The 18,382-nt window shown below is 39.2% G+C and overlaps 3 protein-coding genes across 7 annotated transcripts in view; 1 reads left to right on the forward strand and 2 right to left on the reverse strand.

The window, feature by feature from the left end:
• LOC133334653 (pyrimidodiazepine synthase) overlaps positions 1-18,382 on the reverse strand; it is a 220,473-nt gene that overhangs the window by 184,792 nt on the left and 17,299 nt on the right. The gene's annotated exons all lie outside the window — the stretch shown is intronic.
• LOC133334648 (putative uncharacterized protein DDB_G0291608) overlaps positions 1-18,382 on the reverse strand; it is a 323,326-nt gene that overhangs the window by 62,560 nt on the left and 242,384 nt on the right. The gene's annotated exons all lie outside the window — the stretch shown is intronic.
• Positions 1,209-17,385, forward strand: LOC133334618 (uncharacterized). Its single transcript, XM_061542931.1, has 5 exons — positions 1,209-2,307; positions 10,795-12,784; positions 13,409-13,617; positions 13,684-13,911; positions 14,936-17,385. Exons 1-5 carry the CDS (start codon positions 1,280-1,282, stop codon positions 17,367-17,369), a joined length of 5,889 nt encoding a protein of 1,962 aa, XP_061398915.1. The 5' UTR covers positions 1,209-1,279; the 3' UTR covers positions 17,370-17,385.

Raw genomic sequence — 18,382 nt, forward strand, 5'->3', positions numbered from 1 at the left:
TGAAGAAGTACTTGATCCAAACCGCCACGGATAGGCCCCCTGTACCGTTACAAACCTATCGTTGGGAGGATTTGAGAAGAGCCAGAGAAAGAGTAAGTAAAAAGGCCACGAACCTCTCAGTTGGTAGGAAGAGATTGGGGACAGATTTCTTTTTCGAGAAAAGAAAATTCCCCATCTAATGAGGATCGAATTCACATAGGGATAAAGAATCAGCTTCTGAGGGCAGCTACTTTTCTACAGACTATATATGCACAAGACAGATTTTTCCTGCAGTTACTGAGGGAAATTTTTATAGGATATAAACAAGGACAGGTTTTTTATAGAACAATATTTTTATAGAAAATTATTTTTTAAAGAAAAAATTTCTACCGTACTGCTGAGGATAGTTAGTCATTGAAGGCCATTTTCTATGTAAACATCCTCAATAACTGAGGACAGAATTTTCATATAATAAAAAATCTGCAGCTGCATATAAAAATATTTTTTGTCCATAAATAACAGATCACTGCAGTTCCTGAGGATATGTTTTCGATAAAAAAATACATATTTTTTATAGAAAATTAAAAAAACAAATTGTCCTAATTTATTGGTTAGGTCAAATTTGTTCCCAATGATAGAATCCTCATCTACAGAGGTTTTTCTATAGAAGGAAATTTCTCATCTATTCAGAGTGTCCTCAATAATAACTTATCAATTTTCTTTTCCCTTCCAGGGTGGTTATCCATGGACCCATCTGTATAAACGCCCCCTGGGTCCCGATGAAGAACCCGAAATTGTGTTGATGCTCAGAAAATCTCAAGAGATTCGTTTCTTATCGGAATCACCTAAATCAAATAAAAAGGTACGCATTGACGATCAGGTTTTGGTTCAAGAAACCCATCCATATCTGCAGGAATTATCCGAAGAAGAGGAAGAAGAAGAAGGCCATCATTCGGAACATCATTTACCACGAGACGGAGACCACGAAAACCATAGCTTGCATAGTGAAAGTTTCTCCTGCGTATCCGATTCGGTTTTAGCCACAGCCAAGTCAAAGGCTGCAAATCGCTTCAGTAAAGTACGACGTCTCTTCCGGCGTCGTCGTTACGGTACTCGTAGCAACGAAGACGCTCAATCACTGCCCGATTCATTTACTTCAGCCGGTAGTTTGCAACGAAGTTTGGAACAAGTTCCCCACTCAGCAACTGAGGCAGCAACTCAAACATCCCCTCCTCCACACGGCCACGAAGAAGTCCATCCCATTTACGAACACCCTAAGGGTCCTCGTTGTTTCCCCATCATGAAGAAGTTGAAGAGTATGGCGGATCGCCAAAAGAAGCGTTTAAATATTAAACGTCTGCATTTGGGCAAGGATGATAAGGTCGCTCCCACGCCTGGGAAGGAACCGAAAATTCTCAATTTGAAAAACTCACCCAAGGCCCAAAGAAGTGATATTGCCCATTTCGAAAAACAAGATTCGGATGATATTTTGGAAATTGAGGAATTGGATGAATCACCAAGTCGCAAACGTTTGGGAAGACAAGGTGAGGCCGATGATGAGAACCCAAGTAGCAGCATTGTGGAACCGGAGGAAATCATTGAAATTAAAGATGTCACCTCGGCTCCTGCGGAAAATGAAGAAGTCGATGCCAAGAAGGTTGAGCAGGAGGAGGATCAAGGATCCACACCACCCAAAAAGGCGCCACGTTTGCGTCGCGAACATGTCTATGAGGAAATTGATCAACCTGAAGATGCTGGCATGCCTGCTGCTGAAGAGTTGAAATTCATTTTGGATGCCACCTCAGTGGATGCCCTCAAACAATCTCTGGCCACTCAGGATAGCAGTGCTGTGAAAGAAGTGGCTGCCAATAAAAATGCCATCCCTCTTGATCGCATGGGTAGCAGTGAAGAGGAAGTTATGGGTTTAACTGAGCGTGCCACACCCGAACGTAAATCGAATACTCTATTGGCACCGATTTCTTCCATAGATTCTGCTTCGTCCGATGAAGTTTGTAATCGACCACAATTGCAACCGGTTACCGAAGAAGAACAGGATGAGGAAGAAGAGGAGAAACCAGCTGCCGTAGATGAGAAACCTGTCGAAGCTAGTCATTTGAAAGTGGAAACTGCTGCTGAAAATAGCGAAAGCCGAGTCTCAATGAAAAAAGAAGCCTCACCAGCACCTTCGGAAAAGAAGGTAGTTACCTTTTCACATGTCGAAGATGAAGCTGAGCCACATCGCGAAGACATTGAATTGCCTGCTGAACAAATGGAAGCCGCCAAGGAGGCCAATAAATTAAAGGCAACTGTCAAGTATGTAGACCAAGGGTTAAATTTTATGACAACAATAAATGTTGTTTAATTTTGGTTTCAATTTAATGTTAACAAAAATTAGCCCTTAATCCCTAATACTTTTTCCCTACTAACCAATCCATTTTTCCCGCCTCTCTATTTTTTTTTTTTATTTTGCTATTATTTGATCCCTCCTAACACCTTGGACCTCTCACCTTTCAACAGAAAATACTCACTCTTCATTAGCCTCTTCAAATTGTTACTAACCCTGGACTTTCGCAGTCATAAAACGCCACGCCGTAAACGTAGCGCCCAACGTTGGTATGTACGTGTGGGCCTATGTTGCATGAGACCTGCTTGATCCTTTCCCACCAACAAAATTCCAATAATGTTCTGACATTTGTTAGGCGTAACATGAATATCACAAAGGTAAGCTAAGTAGCTGGGTACAAAAAGGAAAAAATTGTGGGTTTATGGGTTTGTTTGTCCGTCCTCTAAATAATTCTGGGTTTCTATGTGTGTGTCATTTTTGTATTGTTGTCATTTGTCTATGTCTCTCCCACAACGTCGAAAATTGCAAAAAAAGAAAAAAACGACATCAATCACCAGATTTGTGTTTTAGTCTTAAGGAAATTATTTGTTGTCTTCATTATTTGTTGATGCTGTTGTTGTATTCGTCTTGGGATGCTACTGCATTTGCCAATTGGTTGAGCAGTATCTCAAAATGCGGGTGTTAGCAGCCGCTACATAACCAAAAAACAACAACTTAACACATATTTTCTTGGCACCTCTGACCGATTGTCAAGCAACTACAATATATTAATTTTTGAAAACAGTGGACTTAGAAAAAAGAGAATTGTTCATAGAAAAAAATTATTCTCCTGGTCTGAAACAAAAGGAAAATTTGAAATGATTGAAATAAAACAACAGGTCAATGTTTTTCTTAGAAACAATAAAAAACCTGATGTTTTAATTCTAAGACCGTAAGGAATAATTTCCATAACATCAAAGACTGTCCGATTCAGAGTCAGAAGTTTGCAACGAATTGTTTCCCCACTCAGCAACTGAGTCATCAACTCAAACTTCTCTTCATCCACACGGCCACGAAGATATCCATTGACGAACATCCTAAGGGTCCTCGTTGTTTCCCTTCATGAAGAAGTTGAAGAGTATAGCGGATCGTCAAAAGAAATGTTTAAATATTAAACATCTCCAACTGGGCATGATAAGGTGACTCCGTTGCCGGTAGAGGAACCGAAAATTCTTAATTTGAACAACTCAGCCAAGGCTCAGGGAAGTGATATTGAGCATTTTAAAAAACAAGATTCTGATGATATTTTTCAAATTGAGGAATTAAAATCGTTCTCAGGCCCTAAGCATTTTGTTCTTCTCTTCAAATGAAAGATTTGTTGCTCGTTTGGTTGCTATTTACAGAGTGATTTTATTTACATCTTACATCTACTTAGGTATGCTTAACACTAAGAATGATACCGTCTAAAGTGTGTGGTTCACACTCTGTGATCTCTGCGCAGTTACTCTGGGTTGTGTGTTGTAACATTCGTAACGTGCGAATTCAATAACTTCAACAAAAACCTCAGGCCCCAAGGATAAATTCCTATAGAAAAACAAGCATATAGGATAATAAATTTTTTCAGAACCCGAGAATCTTTTCGAAATGTTTAAAAAGCCCTTTTGTCCTCAGGATTTCTGTATTTTTGAAATTCCTTAGAAAACGAGGATAATTTTAAAGCCTAGCTTTATAGGTAAACAAATATGTCTCAGTGTCTGAGGAATTCATTTTTATAGATTAAAGATGTCTTGTGGTTTCTTTACGGGAAATCTGTCCTCAAATTGTCATCAGTCCTTTTTTTGTAATCTCTTCTCATTGTCTAAAAATGTTTTCCTTAAATTTACTCTTATATTACGTTTACATTTAACCGGATTTCGTTAACCCAGTGGGTTTCAATTGTGAATTCCTTTGCACATATGTCAAATAAATCCTCATACAAAAAATACTGTCTATGGTGTTTGAGGAAACAAATTCTCCTTAGTCTGAGGATTTTTTTCAGTAGAAATGAAATTGTTCCCCTTTTTGAGGAAATACTCTCTACTCAAAAACTGAAGATTTCTTCTATATATAAATCAGTTTCCATTAATATAAGAATTTTTTATACAAAAAATCTTTCATCAGTTACTGAAGATTATTTTATATAAAAATCTATTTCCTTTATGAAGGTTTTTGTTCTATATCAAAAACAAATTTTCCTCAGTATCTGAGGTTTTTCCTTCAGAAAAAAATTCATTCAGTCTGAGTGAAAAATCCATTAACTTTTCAAACCACTGTCCTGCTTTTGTCTAACCTAATTTCATATTAATCTTGTTGATGAGATATCCCCAACCACTTGGCATCGATGCAAAAAAAGAAAAATCTCGCACCCAAAACTAGAAAAAATAGCAATAATATTTCAAAGCAAAACTAGGAAAATAGTGGACGTACAAAAGAAAAAATAAATTGTATTTAAATTGTTTTTACCGACCGGGTGGTGTCGATCTATGTCAGTTTCGTTTGTGCTCAATATGCTCTTCAAGTATTTTGTGAGACAAACTAAAAATTAATGAATGGATTTGCGGATATGCAGTGTTGCCATTTTTATGATTAAATATTAAAAAGTAAAATTAGGATATTTAAAAAAACAATGGACCTAGGGATATTTCAATACTTGTTGAGGGTATGGATAGAATTCTAAAAAACACTTGGCTGATAACTTCCAACTACTATTTAACGACTGTGAGATTTGTTTATTGATTTATATCCCTAAATAATGTGGGTAGTGACATACACCAAACAATAATTCTTTAAAACATATATTTTGTATTGGACCATCTGTCAAATTTTATGCAGTAATATATTTCAAGGTTGGCAACATTGCAAGTCGAATTCGAGTAGAAACCATTATGCAACAATAAGGTGATGTATCAAAACAAAAACTTTTTTCCTTATTAACTTCTCTCCTTCCTGGCTCAGGTCAACAACAACCTTTGTTTTTGTCTCGGTCATCTGTAAAATTTTTCCTTATAATATTTCACATGTTTGGCAACATTGCACATCGAATTCAAGTAGAAATTACACACTTTGACAGTTAACCAAGACATCAGCTGCTCTAAATGAACTACCCATGATGCAATAATAAGTTGATGTATCAAAACAAAAACCTTTGTCTTTGTCCCGATTATCAGTCAAATTTTTCCATATAATATCTAACATGGTTGGCAACACTGCACATCGAATTCAAGTAGAAATTATCCAATTTGACAGTTAATCAAGACATCTGCTGCGCTAAATGGACTACCCATGGCACAATAAATAGGTAGTCCATGTAGCTCAGCTGATGTCTCGATTAACTGTCAAAGTGAAATATTATATGGAAACATTTGACAGAAGATCGAGACAAAAACAAAGGTTTTTGTTATGATACATCACCTTATTATTGCATCATGGGACTACCTATTCATTGTGCCATGGTCTCGACCATCTGTCAAATTTTTCCTTATACTATTTCACATGGTTTGCAATATTGTACATCGAATTCAAGTAGAAATTACGCACTTTGACAGTTAATCGAGAAATCAGCTGCGCTAGATGGACTACCTATTTATTGTGCCATGGTAGAAACGATGCACTTTGTCAGTTAATCGGATAGTCAGCTGAGCAAAATAGAATTTTTTTTCGAATTTTCGATTATATTAAATCCGTCTCTGTTAATATTAAACTTGACGAATTTGACAAAAATCTTTGCGATTCTCTGTTAACTCTGAGGTTTAGAACGAAGAATACAACTCCAGAAGAAAGTTACAGAGAAAAGATTTTTCTTTTTCTATAAAGAAATATTTATTTTAAAAACAATTCCGTCGGTCTGACAGTATTTTGTTTCTCGAGTATTACTCATAATTTTTTTTTTCTCAATTTAAAATATTTGGCAACCCTTATTTGTAGATCACGATCCCAAGAAGCCTTTAGCTACTAGAAAAAAAAACGTACACATAATATTTGTGTGTTCATCTTTATGAAACTATGAGACAAAAAAGATCAAAAAAGAACCACAAGAAAAATGACCACAACAGAGCGATGAAAAAGAAAAACGTATGACTGTAGGAGAAAACATAAAAAAAAAACATTACGAGTACTTTTGCTAATTTGTTTTTTCGGAAAAACGGCCATTGAAAAGCTTTCATTCAGTCCTGGCCGAAATTTGCAACCATTAAGATGGGGATAATAGAACGCCGTTGTCGGTCGGCAAAATAATTAGAACGATAATTTAAGTTTCTAAATTCAAAAAAAGAGACGTTTACGAAAAATTCGAATATATTTTTTCCAAAAATAAAAAAAAATCAGTTGTGTGTGTTAGTTGTATAAAATATGAATTAATTTTGTTTAAAATAGAAAAAAAATAAAAGAAAATTATTACAAAATTACTAGAAAAAAATTTTATATTTTTAAATAGAAAAAAAGAGAAAAATACAAAAATAAATTCTATGTTCACCTCGAAGCAAGTGTAGATATTAAAAATAGCCTCAACAAGACGAAACAAAAATTGAAAAACAAAAATAAATAAGAAAAAGAAAAGAACGAACGAGCTATAGTCAACCAGTCAGTCAGCCAAGCTAAAACGACGACAATTTTTTTTCTGTTCTGTGCAAATTCGTAGCCGCAGACGTTGTCAGCAACATTGACATTTTGCCTGGTGTGTGCGTATTTTCGAAATGTGTAGGCCATCAACGAAAGCAAGTTTGGTGTCAGCAAAAGCTTTGTGGGAAAAGCTCTGAGGAATTACTTCCAATCTCTCTCTTATCGATACTCTTTACAATTCAAAGCAGCTCTCCATCTCTTTATCTCATTTAATTTATTGCTGAGTTTAAAAAACACTCTCCTTTCAAAATGAGCGCACGACGTTCAGCCTCCGTGGGAGCTTTACCCCAAGAGAAAAAACATTTCGTATCGCGCAATGAAAGTACAGGTGGCGTAACTCTTGATGTCCGCTGTGCCTGTCAATTTTTTCAAAGTGATTCTCTGCTACCGGAACGCATTAATCCTGTCGATTCCCGACCCAATTCTCGCCTAGATTTTCAACACGATCCTCAGTGTACGGAATACGCCTATGATGAAGCACTACGTACTGCAGCGTCTTCACCAAGGCCACCCCCTTTGGCCATGCCCAGTATTAGCGGTGATCGTAGACTTTTGGCCGGTGATCGTATAACGCAACCAGATCCGGAACGAACATCCATGCGTAGCATTGGTAAACATCGTTCCTGGGATCAAGCCTCCGCCTCGGTGGATATTTCCTTTGTAGAAAAATATCCAGAATTGGAGGACACGGCCAAGAAACGTGGTCTGGTGGTGCGTAGTATTTCCGACGATGATCCCCACCAACAGATGTCACGTAGTCGCCAACGTTTTACCTCAGTGGATCGTATGTCAAATGTTAGTGGTGGTGGCGCCCAACGTGATCCAGACACAATGTCCATGCATAGCGTCCGTTCGCTCAGGAGGATTTCACGATCACCCTCCAAGGGTGATTTATTTGTGGCAGACATAAATATTGAGCAGCCAAGAAGGAGGGAACAACGTTCGGTATCCGCCAGTCGCCGTTCCTCCAATATGGATCTTTATCACAGTATGCCTCCACATATAAATGTGATACAACCCACACCTTTGCCACAGTCGGGAGATCAGGCACCCAATTTCCAAAGGAAATTTATACCACAAATAGTTGACCAGTCTCCCGGTGGCAATATGCAGCGCCACTTCACACCTCTTCGATCACCCTCACCACCTCCGGGAGCCATGGAGACAGGAGATATTGATTATCGCATTGCCAAAAGACCCATTTCCGTGGATTATATGCGTCCTGAGGATAATAAAGAGAATCGCGGATTTGCCAGTAATTTACCAGGAGAGGTAAGGCCACAAAATCGGCCCATTGATGTTTCGAAATATAAAACATCCGAGGAGAATTCCACAATTGTTCAGCAGCAACAACAACAAACACCACAGTTGCAGTATCAATCCATGATGGCTATGACCTCCCCTCCTGCACAAAAGCCCCATGATCCATTGCAAGAAACTGTAGCCGAATTGGAAGCCATAGCGGCCACCCAACCCATTGAACAAGTCAAGGATGATATTAAAATTAAACGTCTCAGTCCGCCCTTGGTGGAGGATATACCCAGACCCTCACTGCATCTGGACGAAGAAACTGTAATTGATATTAAACGACAAATAAATGTGGTGGATATTGATAAGTTGATACAGGAAGAAGAGCAAAAGGCTAGGGAAAGGGCCAAGTCCAAATCGCCCACAAGATCTATGCAACGTTTCTCTTCTCCCTCAAGGCAAATGGAAAGATTTTCTCCAGCAAGACAGGAAGATAGATTTTCTCCCTCCAGAGAACTTCAAGGTAGAGGTTTCTCTCCCGCCAGAGAACTTCAAGATAGGGGTTTCTCTCCCGCCAGAGAACTTCAAGGTAGGGGTTTCTCTCCCTCTCGCGAGATGCAAAGTGAACGTTTTTCACCATCACGACAATTACCGAGCTCCACCATGGATCGCTTTTCTCCCAGCCGACAAAGGGAACAATTATCACCTTCACGACAAATGGATAGCCTACAATTACCACAACAACAACTTAAAAGGGGCCACTCGCCCGATCGCGGCCAAACCCCAGCCAGCAATGTAAAGAAAATTGCCTCGGAACAGGATTTACAACAACTACCGGAAGATTCCAACAAATCAACTTATTCCTCGCGGTTTAAATCTCTATTCACACCCAAATCGAAAGAAGAAGGTAATGGATTACCCGAACCAACAGCTGCTGGCAGAGAAAGGTCGCCCTCGCCGGCTCCTTCAATTCTGCGTATGCCTTCCTTTTTATCCAAAGGTAGAACAAATGGGGGAGAAAGAGAAAAATCCCCCTCTCCTGCACCATCAGCCTTTAGGATGCCAAATATTTTTGCGAAAAATGGTAAAACGAAAGAAAAATCACCCTCTCCCATGCCGGCAGAGAAACCCAAGAAAATGTCAATATTTTCAAGTGCCAAACCCATGCCGGTGGCCTCTGCAATTGTTGAGGGTAATAATGCTGGCATGATCACCAAGAAGCCAGAGGCAGAACCCATGTCAATAAAAATCCATGAGACATTTTCCCTGAAGGTAGATGAAATGGATCAATACATGAGTAAGCCGGCCAAACCACCTGCACCACCACCAGCAGCCGCTGCACCATCCTCACAAACTCTTAGCAAATCTCCCTCCGTACCGAAATCCATTAATAGTAGGGATGATTATCACGAACCCGAGCATGTCTCCACTATGGATATTCAAGAAGCCTTTGCTCCGGTGATTATAGGCCGCCGCTCCTCCAGCTCACAATTTTCCATAGATCAACAACGGCAGCACATGGCGAGCGCGGATTTTTCTAGTCAAGATCGTGGGCTAAATATGCGTCCTTGGGGTAGCCGTGAAGCCTCAATACGACGCCAGCCCAGTGACATTCAAAGCAGCTGGGGTAGCCGAGAGCCTTCGATACATCATCATCCCGAACTACAGGGAAAACCTCTCTTCTCGGCACCCATTATGATGGAGAGTAGCGGTAGTCTGCCGCACAGTGTTTCACCGGATCGTAGTCGACATATGCATGGCCTACGATCGCCATCCGAACAGAGGCCATTGCAACAACAGACCAAACAAAAATTTTTAGATGGTCGAACCCAATCACAAGATCGTCAGCCGTTGACTGACTCGCAGGATTATTTGGCATCGTCGCGTATGACCAAAACCGTTAGTTTTCATTTTGACGAGCGTAAATCGCGTTTAAGTGAATTTGAAAATCGTAAACCGACGATGATGGCGATGGGAAGAGCCGATAATAGAGATAAGGTTTATCATGGGCGGTAAGACAAATCAAAGTATTCCGAAGAGTTAATTTTTCAAATGATTCTTAACAGGGCTGTGGAGTATTGAGAGGAGAATTGTTAGACTATCATCTAATCGTGTCTGTCTTGTATCCCCGTCCTATTTAAAACCACATCCATTAAAGACATCTATATACAGCTAAGCTGAATATGATTGTATATAAAAATTCATATTCAGCATGGCTGATTTGTTGTTTCCATTAAAATATATTATATTCGGCTAAGCTAAATTGTCGATGTATAAAATAAATTAGCTGAACAACATCTCAATAAAATTCATTAAAAAGTTCAGCTAAATAGTTGACTTTATAGCATATATCGATCTTCTGTAGACAGAAGACCTCCTCCTACCTCCCTCTTTAATCAGAATACCCCTCACATGTTCTGATTTTTGTTTTCAATTCCATGCATCACATTTCTCACAAATGCCAACCCGCTCCATTCACTCCATTCCTACCCACTGTGCACGTTTGTCTACTAAACATTTAAATGTTCCACCTCCATCCCTTATTATCTTTATTTATATCTAACAATAATCTCTCTCTCCCTATACAGCGATCATGAATATGAACCTATTGGAATGCCTTCCTCAGAAGATAAACCATCTTCCGAAGTTAAGGATCAACATCCAAGTGAATCTCAAATGGCAAGCGGCGAACAGGGTGAACCCATTAAAACCGCTGAAGATTATCAACGCGAAATTGAGGAGCAATTCTTTAAACCCGCTGATGGTAAACCCACACCCCAAACCGAACTAAATGTGGAAGCAGATGAAGAACCCATCCCAGATGAAGCAGCTGCAGAAGAAGAAACAGGTCAGACGAAGAGTGGCATGAAAAGTTTTATGGCTTCGGCTCAAGATCGTGGCAGGAAAATGCAAATGGGCTTGAAAACCCAAGCGGGCAAGCTGAGAACTAAATTTAAGGCCACTCCCAAAAAATCTCCCTCAAGCAGTCCCAAGGCCAAGGAGCGCAGGAAGTTCAAGGCACCAGAATTTTCGAAAATGAAAATGCCTGACATAAAACGACCGGATATGTCCAAGTTCAAGGATTTCAAGAGGCCAGAATTTACGAAGTTCTCTAAACCCGACATGAGTAAATTTAAATTGCCTGAAATGTCTGGCATAAAGTTGGGACGTAGTAAATCGTTTAAGGAAACCGAGACTACAATCACCGATGAGGATATGTCCTTGGATGTGCCCACCAAAAAGGGTACAACTGAGGCCACTACCTCGCCCCAGAAGAAATTATTTGATTTCAATTTTGGTACCTATCCAAGGGTCTTGCGTAAGAAAAAGAAACCCATTGAACCGGAATCTTCATTCGACACAGGCACCGCCACTGAGGCCACAAGTGTTATACCCAGTACCACAACCCAACCTTCGGTGGAATCTTCAAGTTCACCACAGGGTGATCGTGGCCCAGGACCTGTAAGATCCCGTTGGGCAGATAAATTCTCCGATGTCAGTTTCAATGACAGTGAAGGTTCACGTTATAGACGTTATGGCAGTGAATTGGAAAGTTTTGACAGAGAATCATCCCTAGAGCGACGTATGCGTGAGGATCTGGAAGATACTGTGAGTGAGGAGCCCCACGAGACTGGTGGCATGGGTATTTTGGCTGGGGTAACCGACAACAAGGAGTTCGCCGAATTCGATGAAGAAAATCGTGCCATTCATGAAATTTCCAATCTCCGTTCCCGTGAATTTAAACGTCGTCCCATTGTTCATCAAGACTCTGATGTTCGTTCCGAAGAGGATGCTGTGGGATGGACGGAGAAGGAAATCCAAAAGAATATTTTACTACGTAAGGCTGAAATTGAAGCAGAGGCTAGCTATCATAAATATGATGATGCCGCCCGACATGATACCCAATCGACAGCTAGCTCAGGAAAGAAGGTGGTCCTCGAAGAGATCGGTGAAGATGAATTCTTCTTGCGTAAACGCGGTATATCCCAGGACAACATCGAAATCAATCAATACATCCGTAATGCGTTCCGTCAGGGTGAGGAGTATGATAAACCGATCAATAGCCTACAACATGTGGGCCAGACGCGGGATTATGGAGACTACGACGTGCCACCGCCCAAACCCAGGAGGCTGCATAAAATCTATCAGCCCCAACAAAATGATTCTCAAGAATTTGGTTCCTATGGTGATAACTTTTCGGTGTCACAAAATGGAAGTGATTATTTCAGTGGCAGTGGTGGACAACCCCCACGAAGGCCAATGCGTAAGTCACGCAGTCGCAGTAAATATTCCATGGACAGTCAAGATGTCCGCTACATGGATGAAGAATATTTGCGTGAGCCGTCACATGAAAATGTCAGTGGCGTGTGGAATGATTTGAATATGACGGTTACGGGTAAGGAAAATATTCCCGTACGACATGAACATCGATTGGAGGATGAGAACGATGATATTTCAAGGCCACAACCGCCGAGACGTCAGAAGCGACGTCGTGATACATCTATGGATAAAGATTCCTATATAAATGGTTTTGGAGGACGCTCGGTGTCGAATAGTTATTTGCAGCCAACCGAAGATGTAAGTATTTGATCAAAAAAGTATTATAAATTCGTATTCAGCTAGGCTTAATATTAAATTACCAAATTAAATATATGTTAACGAGACTGAACTGAAAACTGAAACGTATATTCACGGAGGCTGAATGGTAATTTTTTAAAGAATTCTCTATTCAGCCGGGCTGAATGGTAAATTTCTTACAGGAATCTATATTCAGCTAGGCTGAATAGTAAATTAAATCTATATTCAGCCTGAACAAATAATATTTTTAACAAAAATTCTTACAGAAATTAATATTATGCCAGACTGAATAGTAAATTTTATTTTAGAAATTTGTATTCATCCTTGCTAAATAATGAATTTCTTACAGAAATTAATATTCTGCCAGACTGAATAATAAATAATAGCAAATTTCTTAAAGCATGTTATATTCAGCCAGGCTATAGTAGTAGACCTCTCATTCAAATTCGTGTTCAATCAGTTTGAAAAGTAAATTTCCAATTCAGCCTGGCTGAATATAAATTTTAAATGAAATTTACTATTCAAACTGATTGAACACGAATTTGTATGAGAGATCTACTATTTAGCCTAGCTGCTCTTCGGTAGATAGGATACCTCCTTTAATCTCTTTCCCTTCCCTTCCAGGTAATCGTTTATCGCACTGAACATGAATATCATCATGTACCAATTGCAACTCCCGACAAATACTCGGATTCATTGTCAGCAAATAAGTCTACATCACATTACGATTTAGATGACCAGGGATCAAGGGGTGCCATATCCCTGGACCATCAAAATGATGAGGCAATTGATGTCACCGATAAATATGTTATTGAAATGTTGGAAAATGATGGGTAAGTGCAGATCGCCTCCAATAAAACACAAATAGGTTCACTGTCCACTGTCTACCCCCCATTTAGTTACGCCGTTGTACGCAAGGAACAACTACCAAAGCCCACGCCACCGGCAAGACGTAAACGTTTCGCCCATTTACCCGGTGATCGTTTTGCCACCATGCCCAATATGAGAACCAAACGCAGTACACCACCACCCGATAGGCCACCACCACCACGTGGATATACCCCAGTATCAGATGTAGTTATGCCAACGATACGCAAGTCAGCCCTTAGTTTAGATGCTCGTCCCAAGTAAGAAATGCAAGGCGTAGAAAAAATGCTCAAAAGCTAAAATTGTTTTGCTGTTCGTGTTGTTAATCGTTTTGTTTACTTTCCTTTCTTCTTTTGTTATTGTTTTTGGCAAAGTTTTGATTCATTGTTCTAACCTTAAACTAAAAAAAGTAAATTATTTGATTGTGTTAATTTAATTTATTTGCAAAAATGCATACCAACTATGTTCCACTTACATTCCACCACACATATCAACCAGATATATACATCTAATCCAAACAGTGACCCAGGAGCAGAGGTGAACACACATCATGGTGATGAACATACATACATATTTTTTGGTTTAATTTCTAAAACAAACATCTCTAAAATTATTTTATTTTTATTTTTAAGTTTAATTTATATAACTAATCCTACCACCACATCCTACACCAACATTCCTCACCCTATTCCATAACTTAACTAAAAAGACATTAATAAAAAAAAACAATAATTTACACATTTTGAAACCAATATTTTTATTTGTTTGTTTGGCATAACATTAATAATTTCTTTGGCGTAATTGTAGAGGCATGTATAATTTATTTTAATTTGGCAAGCTTATTATTATTATTTTGGCAAAACACAATGAAAAAAATATTTCACATAACCTCAAATTTTATTTACACTTTTCTACATCTGTTTAAATTGTGAAATGCTGAGGTCAGTCTATACAAGGCCTACCGAAAGTCTACTATCTAAATATCGCCCATCAATAATGCTTATTTAGACATTGAATTCGACCCAGACATTTCTTTCGGGGAAACAAAATCAAAGGTGAATTATTAATTCACTTAAAAAATTAAATATCTACACATTTTCAATTAAAAATTTGCCAAGTTAGGGGCTTGCCTTTTTATTTTCAGTAACTGTTCATTGTTGGCATGAGTTGGTATTATTCGTTTGGCCTATTTGATATCCGCTATGATAATAAATTAAAAATAATACAACTAATATTTCTATACTTGCTCTTACCCCCCTCCTTGAAACAAATCCCAAATTTCAGCTATCGTGATGATGACGATTACGAAGAACCTGGAAGACCTGAATCACCGCGTAATCTGCAATCTGGCGACATTATCAATAAAATGAAATATCGTCCATTGCCACCACCGCCACGTCCACCTAGAGAGAAACGCAATCGTTCACAGAGTAAAGGATCCGAGATGGGACAAAAATCTCACACCGGTGACGATGAAGTTGATATTGTTGATGGCATCGAATCCGATGGTAATGTCGAACGTCAATTTGAAGAAGTTGAAGCCTCAACACAAACTGATCCACTGCCCGATGACTTTGTATGCGAAGAATTCGAAATAACCGATGATATGAAAATTATCGAACCGAGGATAATACCCAAAACAATTGAGGAAATGCTGCAGGAGGAATTGGAAAAGGAACTACAAAATGTCAATCACCAAGTTATTGATAGTGAACAGTTGGCTAGAGGTTTGCAACGTTTCCGGGAATCGAATCAGAGAAGTTTATCGGAAAGATCCAGGGCGTCATCGCAGGCGGATCGTTCCAAGTCCCAAAGTAGACCACAAACACCCTCGGCTATATTGGTGGAGAGGCAATCATCGACACCTGTGATGAAGGATAAGGATGGTGAACCGATGTTGGAGGCATCACTGATTGTACGACCCATTGATGACTTGGAATTAGAGGAAGAAGAATTGAGAAGAGAGGGATTGCTTACCGACGAATCACAACACAGTGGCGTTGGGGAACACAAAGATGATCTTCAGGTACCGGTTAGTGAGGCTAGTTATGCTCCCAGTTCCACAGATATTGATGAGGCATTGGGCCACTTGGCTTCGGATCAAGAAACTCAACAAACCGATGAAGAGGTGGAACGCACCCTACAGAGATATCGCGATGAATTGGATGAAATCGGTAGACAGCTAATGGAAACCCAAACCACATCGCAGGAAGATATACGCGAAAGTGATAGAGAAGAACGCTCGGAAAAATGGGAACACAGTGATCGTGAGGAGCCATCTGAACAAGAGAAATGGGAGCATAGTGATCGTGAAGAAATGCTCAAGGAACCATGGCAACTAAGTGATATTGAAGAGATGAGATCGGATATGGAAGACATTACCTCTGAAAGGGAAGAACTGAAATCGGATATGGAAATGTTGTCTGAAAGGGAGGAGGAGAGAGAGGAGATTATTAGTGAAAAGGAAGAAAAATCTATGGAAGAACATAAAGAAAAAGACGAAAAAGCTGAGGAGTTGTTGGCAGAGGAAGAGTTGGAGGAGGAAGAAATACCCTTTGAAAAAGAATTTACACCCTTGGCCACGACTGCTCCAACAAGTTATCGCGTGGACACACCCACTACCCCAGCACCCATGCCACCACCTAGAAGGAAATCTACAACTGCCATTGACACACGCTATGAGGGCGAAGATGAACCTGCAGAGGAAACCAAGGAAGTTGCAATTATGCAAACTGTGGCCAAGGCAGAAGAACCCCTGGCAACTTCTGGTACTGGCCTCCCAGCCCACATAAGTGAACTGGAAGTGGAACGCTTGCGTGTCCACGCCCTACAAGCCGGACAAATCATGGTATCTCAATTACATGGCCAACAAATTGTTTCCGAGGAACTTGAATGTAAATCTGGTAATATTGTGGTCAAAAATATTGAGTTGCCACCCGGCCTTATCGAAGACATTGTGGAAAGAGTAAGACAAACGGAACGTTCACAGCATTTGACCGTGGAAACACAAACAAGTCAACAGAATAGCAGCAACGAACCCAGTCCTCAAAGGGAAGTGGTGCCACCACCTAAACCTCCACGTCTGAGGGATTTGGAGGCCAAGGCCAAACAAAGTGAAGTAACAACAGTTCGAAACACAGATGAACAGACACAAACCGATGTGGACACAGCCGCCGCAGCACCAAGTGTGACAGTGCCGCCGACAGTACCAGCAGTCAATGTTTTCCCCACAGCTGAATATTTGCAGCAGTTGGCTCCATTGGCCTTCTACAATTTGCACAGAGCCCAAGCTGATATGGCAGAACAGACAGAACGAACAAGACGTAGACGTTCAGTATCACCAGCCGGCGATGAAGCTCATAAATCAGTGGAGAGTTCTGATGAAACCGCGCCACGACGTAGACGTACCCGTAGTACTCGCACCCCCTCCCCCGAAGATCCACAAAGTGTTACCAAAGCCGGTCGTAAATTTATTACAGCCTGTAGTTTATCCCTGGCCAAGATCATCAATCAACTGACCGATTACGTACGAGGCAAGGAACCCAAAGAGGGTGTCGAGGATGCCACCGGTGTTAGGAGTAGTCATGTACCCGCCTTGGCGGTCCTTTTCATTGTCATCACATTCTGTGTTTTGATATTCTTGTTGACCGGACGCAATGTGCACACACATCATTGGGACTACTTCAATCCACCAGGACATGAGGGGCGTCCTTCATAGGAATGCCAGAAACCTCCTGAAAACTAAAGGATTTTTCATTCATTTGCTCTCTAAGCATTTCATTTCAAATTGTTTTTTGTAAGGAGAGAAGAACAACAACCGCAACTTACAGGACGACTAGCAAAAACTGTTTCAATTTAAACGGGAAGCAAACCGAAAAAACGAGTGGCCTTCAAACTCTGAAACAAATACATATGTTTTCTGTGAGAGATCAACTACATACATATATATTAACATACATACACACATCATCAGTAAACTACTACTACATATTTATTATAACGAGAAATATTAAAAATAAATATATTTTTTCAAATGGAAGAGACAAAAAAAAACATTTTATACAAGATTTTTCTACAATACCCAAAACAAAATTATCAAACGATCCAAGCAAAAACCTACCTAGAACCAAATAAAAATAAAACCTATTCTTGCTGTTTGCAGAGAACTACAACAACATATACTTTTATATTAGAATTTGTAAAACGAAGTTTGTTTTTAGTTTTTTTTTTCGCCCCGATTATTGCAACAAATGAAACTTAATTGCCATTATCTAATAATTGTTAAAAAAATAAACTTTTGTTTTGAAAATTGCTATCACAGTACTTAATGGAACATCTGCAACAAATGGCAGTATATTGTTTACTTAATTTGTTTTAATTTTGAAAATATATTTTTTTTTATTTTATTTAATTTATTTTTGTTAACTACTTAATTGACCACCAATTATTTATTTATTATTATCCTTATAACTATTATTATTATTGTTATTTGTTAAAGTTTTGGAAATAAAACATCATAATAAATGGACATATTTAACATTTAGTTATTTCAAATGTTAGCATTAAAAACAAATTCGAAAATTTATTTAATAATAAAAAAAAATCAGACCAAAGTCAATATTATTCGAAAAAAGAAAATGTGTTTTCATTTGTGGTAAAAATAAATCAGGTAAAATGAGATTGGTAGAAAAATTTAACGCGGCATGATAACTTAGTTATCATGATGAAATG

This window comes from Musca vetustissima, unplaced genomic scaffold, assembly GCF_032173495.1.
Source record: "Musca vetustissima isolate MV318-11 ecotype Yass unplaced genomic scaffold, APGP_CSIRO_Mvet_v1 utg2180, whole genome shotgun sequence".
NCBI lineage: Eukaryota > Metazoa > Arthropoda > Insecta > Diptera > Muscidae > Musca > Musca vetustissima.